This window comes from Trichosurus vulpecula, chromosome 7 (assembly GCF_011100635.1).
Source record: "Trichosurus vulpecula isolate mTriVul1 chromosome 7, mTriVul1.pri, whole genome shotgun sequence".
NCBI lineage: Eukaryota > Metazoa > Chordata > Mammalia > Diprotodontia > Phalangeridae > Trichosurus > Trichosurus vulpecula.
The window spans coordinates 133,774,771-133,791,633 of NC_050579.1; the positions used below are offsets into that span (position 1 = coordinate 133,774,771).

The window sequence follows — 16,863 nt, forward strand, 5'->3', positions numbered from 1 at the left end:
GTGAAGTGAAACTTCACAATTCATCTTTCCAAGATGTTCACTTTCACTCCTCATTGGCACTTCCCTACATAACGCTCAAAATATTGAGTTGAAAAGTCCACATGTACTGGTTTCAGGATGATTGCTCATGAGAATTGATTTCAGTAGAACTCTTGGCAGATCATTTCCATTCCATGTTATCTTTGACCCTCCTTCAATTGGGGTGTGTGTGTGTGTGTGTGTGTGTGTGTGTGTGTGTGTGTGTATACACACACACACACACACACACACACACAGAGAATTCTCTCAGGATAACTATTTTGTCTCATGTCAAGCTTTCTCTGAGTGTATATTTCCCTCAATTATTTTCACTCTTCTACGGGATATAATAATTCAAAATCTTTCATCTTCCTCCATATTTTACAAAGTTTTCATGTGCTTTGGTCACGTTAGGAAGTTTGCGAGTCCTTTTGACTTACTCAAATGTTGGTTTAGTTTCTCAAAGAAACAGTAAATGAGTGATTATCTTGACTTTTTTTTTTTTTTCTATTTTGGAGTCAACTTGTTTTAGAGGTCAGATTTTAGCTGTTGTAGTGATATGTATTGTCTTCCCCATTTTTTCTAACAATTGTTCTAACCAAAATGGAAATCTGACTCTACATTCCCTCTAATAGTGTGGCAACTTGGCACATTCTTAGTACTAATGGTTAAACGAACATTTGCAACATCTAGCAACTTTGATATTCTGAGCAGTCACTTCCCTTGTCTCTCTCAATCTGCCATTTTTGTTAGGAAAATAAAGGGATCTGAACATGATAGAAGCCTTCATATTTTTTCTTTTACTTTTATTGGTTGCTGTTATTAAAAAAAAAAATCACATAATTGTGAAACTTAAGGTGACAAGAGTCTCTCTACCAAGGTGGGTTGATTCTCATGTGGCTGAAAAAGTCTGCCTCCAGACCTGTACTAATCTTTTCTAATTTGATAGAACCTGCATAAGCATAAGCTCTGTTGTTGTAACCTTCAGAAACCTATAGTAACCTCCATATCATAATGAAACATGATAGGATGGCCTTAAATGAAACATGTTACCTAAGAATGCTATTTTATCGAGCAGTGGTTTTCAAAGTTTTGTTCACTGGTTTTCCTTGCCATAAAATCCCTCTTTTTTTAAAAAAAAATTAACATCCATATTTGTTTCATTCAACAAATATTGATTACATGAGGATAAATAAGATAATGATATGTTATTTGTAAACTGCTTTACAAATATTTTAACACTAAATGTATGTTAGATATGATCATTATTTTTAAATTTGTTTTTAATTTTCTTTTATACTAATATGCATTTTTTCTCTCCTTCCCAACTCTTCAATTGAACAAAAAAGAAAAAGGAAACCTTTCTAGTAAATATGCATTGTCAAGAAAGGCAAAAATCTAGGTTGACCATGTCCAAAAATGTATGTTCCATCCTGAGGCCTTCACCTTTCTGTCAGGAAGTTGGTAGCATCCTTCTTCTTTGGCCCTTTGGAAAATCATTGATCATTGCATTGATCAGAGTTCTCAGGTCTTTTAGAGTTGTTTTTTTTTTTCTATAAGGTTTTTGTTATTTTACAAATGCTACACCTGTTTCTACTTTACTTTGTATCAGTTCATATAAGTCCTCACAGTTGCTCTGAAATTATTATATTATTTCTTAAGGACAGTAATAAAAATATTACAGGCATATACTCCAAGTTGTTCAGCCATTCTCTTAAAAAATGAATACCTTCTTAGGTTCCAGTGCTTTGCCACCATAAAAAGAGTTACTACATTTCTGTACATATGAGCTCTTTTCCTCATTCTTTGATTTCTTTGGGTGTATAAGCCTGGTAGTGGTATAATTACCATGATTATTCCATACTCTTATCACACATTAAGGCAGGCATATGATGATATACAATTTTATTGCTAATTTTTCTCTCTTTTCCCACTTGGTCACCCTCTTTGAATGGATATTTATTGTTCTGTTGTCTGTGCTTCACACCTTAAGTAAGGCTTGAACATGTGACTTTTGATGGTCAGAATTAATTTCTTGAGTTCATGGATTGATTTAGTGCCTGCTAAATAATAACAGCTTCAGAAACCTACTGTAACCTCCATGTCATCATGAAACATGATGAGAAGGCCTTAAATGAAATGTTACCTAAGAATGCTATTTTATTGAGTGCTGGTTTTCAACATTTTGTTTGCCAGTTTTCCTTGCCGTGAAAATCCTCTTTTTTGTTAACATCTGTGATTGTTTCATTCAACAAACTTTGATTATGTGAGAATGAATAAAAGAATGAGATGTTATTTTAGCAACGTGCCTGCTATGTAATAGTGGCTTAATAAATGCATGTTCATTTTATGGAATGAAATTGGAGTGGCTTGTTGAAAATGGAGGGGTAGAGTCAATGTAACTATTGCCTGGCATCAGGACTCAGAGAGACATCAAAATGGAAGTAGGCAAATTAAAACTGGGAAGAGTTCTGAGGTCTGTGTGTCCTTAGAAAGTAGAGAGCAGAGCCATTTGACTCTAAGAGCCTTTGCCATACTATGACTATCTTGGTGGCATTTAATTAGTAACTAAGGATTATACAGATCATTGTCACGTGCCTTGAAGGAGTTGCAAGGATATGTAAGTCAAGGTCCCTTCTGTTCTGGAGCCTGCAGTGTTGTACAGTTTATTTGTAATCTACCAAATATGTTACATAACAAATTTACCATAATTATAATCCAGAGTGGACCCAACTAGGCTACTAAGTGTTACCAGCATTTTCTTGGGAACAAGAAATAGTGAAGCCACCATTGAGACGTATTATGAAAATAGGAGGTGTTCTGTTTAGACATGATAGGAGATAGCAGAATAGTGTGCTATATTGGTGCCCTCAAATTATTAATAGAATTAGAGGAAGTCCTCCAGTGTCTTAGGCAAATCTTCCATGGGAAGACATGAGCCAAAACCACACATAATGTGAATGTGTAAAGGCATAACACCTTGCAATGGTGGATAGAAATGATATCTCAGACTCATGAGTATAAAAGTATTATGTATTTAGCATTTAATTGCCTAAGAGAGGTAGACAAAGTACTATGTGAAGTTCAAGAGAAAGAAGGGAACATTTCTCACTGGAAGGATCAAGGATATCTTTCAGAAGGAAGATGATTTTGAGGTAAACTTTAAAACATAGGTTGGATATCAAGCCTATAAAAGTTAAGTAGGTTAGGGTAATGGTTGTTTGTGGTAATTGCAGGCATATGAGAAGAGACTAGATAGAAGACCAGCAAAAAATAAAGACAAAACAACTTTGAAAGCTCTTTGTTGAAATTATTATATACTTAAAAAACAAACAAGCAGTACATGATAGAAGTCTGTAATTCCATGTACCCTGTGTCCTCAACTCCACTTTGTATGTTACTCAGGTCCCATCTCTTGGAGGAGATCTTCATAGTACTTAGTGTTCTCCTCTACACCTCCAAAGTGCTTTGGTTTCATTCTGCATATATTATCTTTATACCTGTATGTGAAGATATTGTCTCTTCCTGGTAGAATGTTAGGTCTTTTCCAACAAGAATTGTATCCTTTTGTCTTTGTATCTTCGGTGCTTAACACATATTAGCCATTCAATAAATACTGAATTAATTCAATTTGGTATAATGGTTATCTGATCTTTATAACAGAATTTTTGTGAGGATCAAATGAGATTTATTAATGAAATATAAGCGAACAAGCTTGCCCCAGTCTTTTTTTTTCCATGTTTATCTCTATTTTCAGTGGTGTGCATGTATGTGTATGTGTGTGCTCATGTATATTTATGCAACATAACTTATTTTTGGAGACCATATATTGCCTACAGAGATAAAATAGCAATTTTCAGTAGGTTTATTAACTGAGTGACAATTTCATCTCAGAAAAAAAATTAATTATTGTTCTGATATTCCTGTGATCCATCTGTGATTAAAGTTTAGAATGTGATCAAAATCTGAGATGTTACATAATAAATATCTTTTAATCCTTATGGAAAATTCAGTGTAAATAAAAGTCATATGTCATCTGCTCTGCTTCCACACTGGGAATTGCACAGAAATGAGTGTTGTAAACATTTTTCCTTTCATTCTGACAGGTAATATTTGAGGCTGAAGTCTCAGATGAGAGAAATGGCTACATTGCCATTGATGACATCCAAGTTCTGAGCTATCCTTGTGGTAAGTGTGATTAAGAGTTGTGTTTTCCTGGGGCTTTTCAGGACCTGTTTGATATTGGCACTGACTTGAGTTTTCATCACTTGATCATTCCTCTCTTTTCCCGTCTCTACTATTTCTTTTTACTGCTTTTTAGGAAAACCATTTCATGGTTTTTTGCAATAACTTGTGTAAGAAGTATTCTTCAATCTTGAGGAATGTATCCCATCCCTGTCAATTCAGTTCAGTTTTAAAAAACTTTTATTAAGTACGTTAATAGGTACCTTAAGTTCAAGGCCTTATACGTATAACTATGAAGATCAAGAAGTTATCATTCAGTATCCAATAGAACATTAGAACTACAATAAGGAAAAGTAGTTCATTTATTTGAATTTATCCCAATTCTTAATGTAATATTGTGCAACTCATGTACTTTCTTTTTCTGCTTTTCCCTCATACTGATTCCCTTTTCATCAGTTTGTCTGGATAATTGCCCTATCTCCTATATACTTTGTACAAAATTGACTAGAGCATTTTTTCTCCTAGGCTATTTAATAGAAAAATATGGTAAGAACCCTAGTAGCTGATGCAATTACTGACTGGCACATAGGGACGGACTTTATCTGAACTTTTCTTTTAAGGTTACAATTGAAAGCATAGACATATATACATACATATATGCATATATAGAGAGATGTGTGTATACATATGTACATACATATATACATACACACACATGCACACACAGACACACTCAAGCAACTTGCTTGCAACCCAAATAGATAAATATTTATATATATACCGATGTTTCTTAATGTGGATTCAATGTATTGCTTAAATTAGAGGATTTCTCTTAGAAGACATAGGCATACACACAGTTGTACCTTTACAGTACCATGCTATATTTAGAAATGGGGAAAAAAAAAGCCAAGCATAGGAACTAGTTTTGCCTATTCTGGTCCAAGTATTCAAATAGATTCTTATATCAAATGGGAACACTGATCAATCTCAGTTTTAACACACTTCATTAATACATTGTTCCACATACTATGATCTATATGTCAACATCTGGTCCATTTTCAGATAGGTTTTCCTACATATCTCTTGATCAAATCATATCCACTAAAACATAACAATTACATAGAACTGCTAAAGCCAGGTTAAGGACAATTATCCTATACAGCATAATCCTGTCCCCTAACACCTGATTATAAAAGGGCTTCTATTTCAATGATCCTCCATGTCAGGTTTATGTGTGTGTTTACATAAATGTTCTGTTATCGATATGGAAGAACTTTATTAAAAATAGGTGTCATTGTTCCACCTTTATTGCAATGGCAGCTAATTACTTCTTCTAGTGTTTTGGGAGAGCAGCTAACATTTTACTAGAATCAAATTACAGGCAGCAAAAATCTTAACTGTTTCCTCTAAGAATAAAGAGGGAAGAAAATGAACCACTGTAAGCATCATAGATTCTTTTGTAACATTAATGTGAGAAATTAAGTAGTATGCCAACCTAGTGATCATTTGTACCTTAGAAAAAATAGATGTTGAATTCAAAAAAGGCTTTGGCATATAAACAAATTGCTGAACAAATATTCATAATTTTAGCTCTCAATTACCAATAATATGGTATTCCAATTCCAAATACTTCCTAATTGTACTAGTTTCAAGTTGATTTTTTTTTTTATTTTTTTAAAGAAACCATTTAATTTTAACAGGTAATTCTGTAGAAAATATATCTGAGGGATATATAACTCATATCCTTCAACTATAGTCATCATTTTTGTCAGTCTAATATTTCACTTGGGTGGCTTTCCTGAGGCCGTACAGATATAAGGATCTAGTTACACAAACTTACTATACTTGATGGCACCTGAAAGGCTATTTTCTTGGAAGCACTAGATAGGGAAAATTATGGCAGTTGTACTGTGGGGGCTCAGAGGTGGAAAGGAATGAAACTATGGCTGATTAAATAAGGTGTTTGTGAATCTGTGGCACTGTCATGATTTTTATATAACAGATAAAATTGGGCTTCTTTCTGTATGATTATTTTCTGTATTGTGTCTGCTTTTCCTTATTATAATTTGTAATGACTTTATTATTATTTGCTTATAACTTGCAACAGTTGTCACCCAGCAATTATTGAACTCTCCTTGCATGTACAGCATTATCTTTGCTACGGTATAATATTCAAAGAAAACAAAGTTACTGAACAGAGACAGGATAAGACTGTTGAAGAGATAGAAAAAAATGTTCTTTTTTTCATTTTTGAGAAAATATCATATTGTTTTTGGAGAGAATAGGATATCTTTCTTTTCATGGAATTTCTGTTGGCCAATTTTAAAATTAGCAATTTTGTTAATCTTTGGGAAATAGAAGTATGTAATATGGGATTCCATGTGAATTGTGTTTATCTTTTTTTTCCCCTCTCTCCATAGATAAATCCCCTCATTTCTTGAGGCTTGGTGATGTAGAGGTCAATGCAGGGCAGAATGCTACATTTCAGTGTATTGCTACGGGGAGAGATGCCGTGAATAACAAGTTATGGCTGCAGGTAAGGCTGACTCGTCTGTTTGGCTAATGTGGATAAATTTTGTAAGGAAAAAGCACCAAAGCCACATGAGCGCGGATTATATTTTAATTCACTTACTTTATCATGCAACTTTTCTCGGCTTGGCTTGTACTGATCTTGTGAAGATTCATCCTTTTCCTTGCTCTCCACTTAAAGATGTGAATTAATTTATGGAGGAATTTAAATGTTGTGTCTTCTATCAGCTCCTTAATAAATTTCATCTTTCTTCCAATTTCTCTGTGTTCAACTTAAAAAATAGTTCCTTAGAATAGTTGGAAGTGAAAAGAGTAGAAAGAAATTTTCTTTCATTTTAAAGTGCTTCACAAACTAGATTTACTAGAGCATGGTTCATAAGATGGAGAACTGTCAGTATGATAAATTACATTTTGAGAAACCTTTGGGGCTATATTTCAAGCAATGTGTACTCCAACAAAAGAAAATTAAATTGTTCAGAGTTTAGGTGCATGATGGATAAACTCAGATTTCAGGGTCAAGCTTAGGTTAACTGAAGGATAAATGTACAATTTATGCAGAAGAAAATTATATATGTAAATGAAATTTGAAGAATCAGATTGGCCAAGGGAGAGAAACAGTCTAAATCAGAAAATAAACATGGAAATGAGTTTGGAGAAGTTGGGAATGAGATGAGGAGATTGTGTCTTTGAAGCCTTGGAGAATGGATCTGTGCAGTGAGAAGTAATATCAATGAGGTTAATTTGAAGTTCATAGATGCTTATTAGCTAGGTCACCCTAGGTGAGTCACATAATCTTTGTGGGCCTCAGTTCCTCATTTGTAAAAATGACACTGTTGGCTTACATGACTTTAAGATTCCTTACAGCTCTAAATATATGATTCTATGATTGCATAATACTTTGACTCATAAAATCTTAGAGTTAGAAAGGACCTCAGAGGACATACAATCCAACCCATAACTGATTAAAAATTCCTTCTACAACATGTTTAACATGTGGTGATCTTATATAGATGACAGATTGTCATTGTGCTTTTGCTTAAAGACATCAGACCATTTCACTTTTGGATAGCTTCACTTACTGGGAAGTTTTTCCTTAAGCCAAGCCTAACAGGCCTGCAAATTGGCTTGACAAGGCTATACGTAATGAAGTGGTCTGAGAACTATTTCATCCTAACCAACTCAAAATAAAGTAGGAAACTTGGTTGGCTTGAGTTCTAACATGAAGAAAAGAAATGTTAAGACTTGGTGAAAAGTAAATAAATGGATCTTTGTATAGATTACTATTTAGTCTGCCAATGTGTGTTCATATTTACTATCACTTACCTTTTAGTTCTCTGCAAAGGCAGGATTATTGTGGGCAGTAATTCTAAATTTATAGTTGGTAGAGAAAGACACTTTTAAACTTTTTTTGTTCTTAACAGTTTTTGTACCTTTAGAACCTATATGAAATTGTAATGGAGTCTGTGCTCCAAAGAAACTTCTGGGTATCTCTTTTTCTTTACATGTTAAAATAAAAATGAATCCCCTGAGTGGCATTTCCAATATACTTGTGAAATGGACAAACAAACAGAAGTCTTGAGGGTAGAAGGGCATGATACATGTCTTCTCATATTTGAAAGGTTGTCACTGAGAAGAAGAATTAGATTTGTATTGATTTCTCCCAGTTCTACCATTTGGGGCAAACATGTCAAAGTTCTAAAGAGGCGTAGACAGCCTTAGCATAAGCAAAGACTTGAAACAATTAAAACTATCCAAAGTCGAAATGTGTTACCTTAAGGAGGTAGTATGCACCCCCCACCCCGCGAAGTCTTAGGCAAAGACCGGTTGACAACTTGATTTTGGTTCTTGTTGATTTTTAAAGATAAATTTATTCTGTGACATGATCAGACTATAATATTTAACAATCATCAATATGGGTGGAGAAGAAAAAAAACATGATCTCTTTGTTGGAATGCTGTATACTTTGCATTAAACACAAAAGAAATTAACCTGTTATATAACTAGTCAAAAATACAATGCTGGTGGTTTTTTGTTTTGTTTTGTTTTGTTTTTTGCCATACACACACACACACACACACACACACACACACACACACACACACACAATATTATTTAAAGCATGTCACCACTCTGCCTGAGTTCACAAATCAGTGGTTAAGTTAAAGTTTTCCTATTCCTTCTTTGACTCTCGTTTCCTGCTAAGTTTTGCTTTCTTTTGCAGTAATTCTTTTGTGGTAATTAAAATTTGTCATTGCTGGAACTACCATGCCACTATTTTAAGGTCTGGAGTTTTTGCCTTCAAAGTTTTGTCACTTTGTTGTGCCAGAATTTGACAATGAGTATTGTATTTTCGAAAATAATTTTAGCTTCTTCCACTTTTAGAAATGTTTCTATTATTGCCAATTACTCTGTGGCCCTCTCTACTTCAGCTATATCCTCTACTACCATGCCTGCCCCTAAAACCACCATGACTAATGAAGTTTTCCACCTTGACCAAAGTCATATTTACACAAAAGTTGGGATGTCTCTCTACTATCAACAGAACTCCCAGAACCACTTCATTCTCTTCCTCTATATTAAACACTAACCATTTTTTGTTTACAAGTATTTGTCACTTCACAGTTTTTATTTTTATAGTATGGTAATTTTATTTAAAATATCAATTCCTTTTTTCAATGACAGTATAAGATCTATTTTCTCTCTCTCATCTCTTTTCCCCATTGGGAAAAAATAAAATTCTTCCAATAAAAAGGCATAGTTAAGGAAAAAAATTCTTCAATGTCTATGTAAAAAAAAAATTATGTCTTAATCTGCTCCCAGAGGCCATTACCATGCATTAAAGAGTAGGGTAATTAGGTTTCATCATCATGTCCTCTAGACATCATCCAGTCTTCTAGAATTGTGGCCATTGCATTGATAAATGTCTTTCAAAGTTGTTTTTTTCCTTATGATGCTATTAGTGTATAAATTGCTCTCCCATCACCCTGCTTTAGTTCATGTATGTGTTCCCTCAATTTTCTGAAAAATCATCTCTTTAGTCATTTCTTACTGCACAACACTATCCCATTCCATTTATATGTATCATCATTTGTTCATCCATTGTCCCTTTAGGCACCACCCCTCCCCCCCATTTCCAGTTCTTTGTCACTACCAAAAGAGCTGTTATGATATGTTGTTTTTGAATGAGATAATCTCCACAGTCACAGTCATCAAAAGTCACAAAAGCAAAACCCATCTTCTTCCCACCTTTTGGTCAGTCATAGTTTCAATCACTTCAGTCTTTCCATTGTCTTCAGAATTATCTCTTAATTCTTACTACTTAATGTATTCCTCAAAGCTACCTTCAAAGATCTTTCTCACATTTGAATGGATAGTTACTCATTGAAAATTCTCTCTGAAAATAGCCACTTTGGGGTTCAACAACCCTACTGTCATTCTTATGAGTTCTTACATTTATGTGCATATTGAATTGTGAAATAGATAGCAAAAAAAAAAGCCCCTGGATTGTTACAGATTACAGACCTCTTCAACCATGTCCTGGTTCTCAAAATGACTTCTTAAACTCTCATCTATCCTTTGGAAACTGAAGCATCCTAAAATGGTTTCCACAGCTGTTAATCCTCCTTGGTATAGACTGACTTTGACATAGTAGCGATGGTGGCAGATACTTCTATGATCTTTCTTCATTTGTTTCAGAGACAGAACACTGGATGAACACCTTTTCCTGAACAAGTGTACTTGAGTTCATTTGCTTACATGTTGTGTTAAGTGGAATCAAAGCTTCCTTTCATTTCACTGATTCTCTGATTCCTTGTACTAATGGTGAAGAGAATCCTTCTTTAAGCTAAATATGTGTGAATGACAACAGCTGATTTACTAAATCTTCTTTCTTGATGTAGGCTTTAATTATCTTAAGATCCATTCTAGGAGAACTCAGATACTTTGCAGTTGTTGCTTTGTTTTAGGTTCTAAAACTTAATATCATGGTGGAGTTAAATTCATTTTCATGTCCATATCTCTGTATCCTCTTCACAGCAAATAATTCCTTAGATTGACCCTGCTCTTTTAAGTGAACTACACTAAATCCTCAGTTCATTGTTTATTTTTCCTATTCTAGTAAAGGACATAATTAATTATTGATTCTATAAACTTATCAATGTTGTCTCTTTTTTGAGGAGGGAAGGGGGAGGCAAACATGATGGATATTAGAGACTTCCCTGAGAAGAGATAATAAGGATTTCTCTCTCTTCTACCTTCCCATCAGTAGCATTTTACGATTTCAGTGAATCTTGGCATTTTTCTTAACCTCTGGCACCTCTGTTGTCTGTTTTCGGAGCAGTTTACGTACACACACACACACACGCACACACACACACGCACACACACACTCACACTCACACAGTCAAATCAAAAATCCGTCATCTTTTGTTCAGCTAAAGTATATCCATTATTAACCTTATCACTTAAATAATTTTTTCATTGTACAGGGAATAGTGAAATCATTGATCTTTGTGTAAAAGAATTTGTTGAGGGGCAGCTGGGTGGCACAGTGAGTAGAGCACTGGCCCTGGAGTCAGGAGGACCTGACTTCAAATCTGACCTCAGACACTTGACACACTTACTAGCTGTGTGACCTTGGGCAAGTCACTTAACCCCAATTGCCCTGCCTTCCCCCCTCAAAAAAAAAAAAAAGAATTTGTTGGAAAGATCTCAATTCTCAATTTAAAAAATACCTCTTAAGTTTATGTTTTGTGAGTATGCTTTGATGTGTAGTGTAACACTGATAAAATTATGTCTCAATAGGTTCCACTTCTCAAATACCCATTCTCCAAGGGTATTTGTCTCCAAGACCAGTTTTCTTTCCATGAGGATCAGAGGATCGTGTGATGATCTTGCCTTATAACATATTATAAAAGCTGGTCATGACCTTAAAGGTCAGCTACTTGAAACTCGCTCATTTTATAGATGAGGAAATTGAGTCTCATGTAGGAGAGAAATCTGGGGTTTCATATGTAAGAATTAAAGCCAAATGTAGAACCCAGGTCCTTTGAGTCCAAGTGCCCTCTTTCTACATTACAATATCCCTATCTTGCCTATGACATAGTCTCTTCTGTGAGGCAGTTGGCTTTAATTTTGCTTCATTTATTTTAAGAATAATAGACTTTTTCCTATGAGGTTTTCAAGAATTCATTGTGAGAATAACTACTTGAGATGTCAAACTGAGACTGTGGAAAATGATACATTAGAAACAACTTGGTGAAAGGGTATGTTATCCATATGATGCCATGGTAAATGGCCTTTTTACTGATCCTGTTCTATAAGAAGTCAGGAAAACATTATTTCCATCTTTGCAATTCTCAGTTTTCTTAAATTTTATAGTATTTTAATATGTGCCCAGTTAAAATTATTTTCAGTAATGAAAAGAGTAAGAAAATTATAAATTTAATAGTAAAAGATCTATTTCTGTGCAATTGAAAATAACGTTGATGAAAGAATTCAAAAGTATTGTGCACAATAACTTATTTAAATTGAGCTACAAAATAGTACATGCATTTTAAAATTGCATATAACACACCTAAAGAACTGCTTGTTTACTGTCACTAACATAATATATAGATGATATAATACACACTAATTAAAATATATTAAACTTTTAAAGAGAAATAAATAGTTTTATGAAATCAAGAAGGTTTGGTGCTATGGAAGTTTAAAGTACTTTCATGGTACTTCTTAGACATGTTCTTTAGAAAGTTTATCTCTCCATTAGAACTGAGATCAACAAATCTTAGATCAGAGCCCTTAAGAGAGTTAAGACACATCAGCAGAACAGTGCCAGTGCCTCCTAATTTAGTTCTACTGTGAGCTGTGCCCCAGAGGGAGACCTAGCCCTTTTAAAGTCCTTAACAATCTGAGTATTGCTAGACTGCTAAAGGCCTTAGGATTGTTCTTGAACTTCAGTTTGAAAGCCAGTATAATGGATGACAATGATAGTTCAGAAGTGATACTTTGGTGTGAGGATTTTATTCAGTCTCTTCTTGGAGGCTAATTCTACCTTACATCCCATAGCCTCTAGGAATAAAGAATTTGCTTCTTCCTTGCCCTATATGTTTTTCCTTTCACTTCCCTCCTTTCACACACCAAGGACTGTCTTAGATCACCTAATCCTGGGACTGACTAGTCATGAGTTTAGTGTATAAGCATACTGCTACCTGTAATCTCTTCTACTTGACCTAGAAGAGATGTTGGGTTTCTCTGAAGGTATATAAGTAAGCCTCATCTGTTGTAATGATCTACCCTAGGTGCAATTCATGTGATAATTTTTTTAATTGCATCCATTTTGAACTTAAATTAAAAAAGACACAAAAAGAACATTTCCATGTACACAACACAGCACAACATAAAATGAGGATTCAATATAAAACAATGAATTTCCATTTCACACTGTTTGCTTTTATCATTTTCAAAGCTACCTGCTTTTTTGGGTTTCCTTCTAAGTTTTCTTTTGTTCTCTGCTGTGCAATTTTAACTTTTTTCCCTCCCTCCTTCCCTACCCTGACTTTAGAGAGAGCTAACAGTACACATAGTCGTGTATGTGTGCCTTTGTCTATATACACATAAATACATACATACATACACACACACACATCCACACACAAGTGTGTGTGTGTGTCTGTGTGTGTGTGTGTGTGTGTGTGTGTGTGTGTGTGTGTGTGTGTGTGTGTGTGTAAAACTATACTATACTTCCGTTCTTTCTCTGGATGTGGATAGTATCTTCCTTCATAGGTCCTTTGTAGTTGCTTTGAGTATTTATAATCAAAATGACCTAGTTGTTCAGAGTAGTTCTTAGAACAGTATTGCCTGTTACTGTGTCCAACATTCTCTTGGTTCTCATTTCATTCTTCAGTTTTTCGTGCAAGTCTTTCCATGTTTTTCTAAAATCAGCCAACTCATCATGTCTTATAGCACAGTATTATTCTGTCAGATCATCTGATAATTTTAATAGTCATGATAGTGACCTACAAAAGCATCCTCATGTCTTGTGAGCACTGGCCTTCTAGATAGTTCCTGAAGGGAGGAAAAGTAAACAACAATCCCTGGGTATTGAGACACATATTAGGACAAAATCAGTGGAGTGCTTCTGAGGATTTGTGGAGAACAGTTTCTGTGTTGTTGCTTTTCTAATCTCATAAAATAACTTATTTTCAGAATTGTTCCCTCTCAGACTCAGGTGGGTCCTCGTCAACATAGATGGAAGGAGTGTTACTGGATGACTCTGGTTAAATTTTTAATAGGGAAAAAAGTACAAGCTATTTCAACTAATTTTCTGTCTTGTAAAGAAGACCACTCCATTCAAATCCTTCTCTAAGATGCAATTATGATTTGGAGGTAACTCTTAACTTCTGTAAGGCTCTCCCAGAAGAGCACCTACTCTTTCAAGTCCTACTTCAGAAAAAAAAAGATTTCAGTTTAGGTTTAGTGTAACACTATGCCTTCCTAAGTTTGGAAAAGCTAACCATTACCACCAGTTTCGATGTCAAGTGATGCATTTCCTTGTCCACAGCAAATCATGAAACCATCTATTTGTGCATAGAGTCGTTATGGCCTGCATCAGTGGATGAAATTCTGAAGAAATCTTGGTTCTTTTCAAGAATGAAAATTTAAAAAATAACAATTGATATTTGTATTCATTCTTGTTTATAAAAATATGGACAAAATCGACAGTAAAACAATCAGAGATAATGTGGTTCCATGCAGTGCTGGAGTTGATGCTCTTAGCTTATATCCTAGTTCTGTTTCTTAGTGCCTGTGAGATTTTAGACAAATTACCAAGCCTCTCTGGGCCCCAGTCTACTTATTTGTAAAATAAGGGGCTTAACTTTGTTGACCTCTAAGGTCAATGAAATGTTAAAGACACATTGCCATCATTAATCCAAAGTGAACACTTCTATAATATCATTTAAACAAGGTTATTACATTTTAAGTCGTATATTGATTTCTTTTATTGGGAGGGAGGATATGGGAGGAGTCAAGGATCATGACTCAGATACATAACACCTACAAAAAGATCCCATTGCCAGAACATCTGTCAGACCATATGCCTTGGCTTCAGGTTTAGTGTAGATAACTAAAACACTAATGACTTCATCCATCATTTTGGAGCTTGGCAGGGATGCATCATTGGATCAGGCAGAGAAGCTTGATTGCAGATAGAGTGAGAGTAGGGTATTTGGGGGGCAGTCTTTGGTTAGCACCATTTGCTTTGGTGCCTCTGAAATGAGGCTGTTTATTGTGTGACTGGTAATCCTATGCAGATTGCCATCAGAACTGTATAGTTGGGCCAATCTGTCAGCAATTGCTGTAGGGGGTTGGCTCAGTGCCTCTTCAGTTGGTCTGCCAAAACAGGGAAGTCAGCCACCATGCTGCCCTTGGTGAGACTCATCAGTGCTAATGGAGTGTGATGCAGCCAGTCTCCCAGCCAGAGGAAATGTCAGTCCTCATGGAGTAACAGATAATTTAAACAATTGCCTCAGAGTAAAATTTTGAAAAATAAAATTAGGTAATTGTGATGTGAATCACTCAAAAATAAAGCCCACCCCCAAACAAAAATCCATCACCAAGAGAGTCAAACCTTCAAGGAAAACCAAATCTTATTAGTTATAGACTTTTTACCATGTGATGTTTTCTCTTACTGCGGAAGTTTCTTATCCTTGTGATCACAGTTTATCTTAAAATTACTGTGGGCCAAGGGAAAATAGAACTGTGGAGCTTGTATTTGTGGGGAAAATACAAAAGTTTCTAAAATACAATAGAGCTCCAGCATTTTTCAAATGTTACATAGTAATCATTCAGGACATTATTTCTGACTTTCACATTCTGTACACTGTTGTCCTAAAAAGCACGTTTATAGCATCATGTGGAGTCTCAGGTTGAGTTTACTATATTTTCATTTGTCAATACCTTAAGTCATTTTTTACTTTCTTAATTTTGACAGAACATTTAGTGCCACTAGAACTTTTTTACTTTTTAAAGAAGTAGATTTTTCATTTAACCTAGTTGTTATTAATATAAAGGTGGACAGAAGCATTAAATTTTAATTATGTTTAAAAATATGCAAAGGCCTTTCAGATAAGCAGTGCTAGGTATTCAGTCTAGAGAAGTGAAAGAATCATAAATATGTTAGAATTAGTAAGCGTATCATGGACCATTGGATTAGGGGAATATGAATTGAAATCCAAGCTCTTTTGTTTGCTATGTGATTTTGGGCAATTTGACTCTTTTTCTTTTGGTCCCTTAGTTTCCTTATCTATACAATGAAAGACCTGGACTTCATTATCTCCATAGTATCTTCTATCTATAAATCCTATCATATTATGATTTAGTTGAGCCTTGAAGGGTAGAAAGAATCTGAATAGGTAAAGGAGAGTCTTGTTGGGTGGATGTAAATGGAAGAGAAAACATGATCCAAGTATGGGTGGCAGGCATGGTGTATAAGGAAGAAAGTGAGGACACTTACCTAGACAAAGTGTGGAGTTTTCAGATAGAGGGCTGAATAGACATGAAAGCTCCACAGGTAGGCAGTAGAGTTGGGACTTTGCCCTCAGAGCAAGACAGTGAACCAGCCACTCACTATTTTCGAATGTTGTAAATGTTCAAAAATCTGAGTCAGTGTTTTGGCAATTATACAGTCTCACAGTTGGAAGTAACCTCAGAGAACATCTAGCACAATCCATACCTGAAAATTAAACCCATACCTCAGAATCAAATCTTCTCAATAATATCTTGGCAAAGTAAGCATTAAGCCTTTCCGTTAAGTCCTCCAGTGAATCAGCTTGTTCTGGTTTCATATACTAGCTCTAAATGCTAGGATAAGTTTCCTTACGTAAAACTTAAATTTTTCTCTTTTTCCATATTCACCCTAGTTCCATTCGTAGTTTGACCTTTGAGATCAAGCAGGACAACTTTAATCCTTTTTCCGTATGCCAGCTCGTTACATACTTGCAAATAACTGTCATGATCCATTTATTTTTTCCCTTTGGATTAATTCTTCCCAATTCCTTCAACTTCTTCTTCCATGAGTTCAGTTATCATCTTTATGCAGTTTATTCCTATGTCCATTTATCTATTTATCCA

General features: G+C 34.9%; 1 protein-coding gene across 3 annotated transcripts in view; it reads left to right on the forward strand.

Moving 5' to 3' along the window:
• The window catches only part of PTPRK (protein tyrosine phosphatase receptor type K), a 732,727-nt gene that overhangs the window by 365,529 nt on the left and 350,335 nt on the right, over window positions 1-16,863 (forward strand). For all 3 annotated transcript variants that reach the window (XM_036768513.1, XM_036768511.1, XM_036768512.1), the window contains exons 4-5: window positions 4,125-4,206; window positions 6,624-6,739. In XM_036768513.1, coding sequence (XP_036624408.1) covers window positions 4,125-4,206; window positions 6,624-6,739 — 198 coding nt within the window. The remainder of the gene's footprint in view (window positions 1-4,124; window positions 4,207-6,623; window positions 6,740-16,863) is intronic.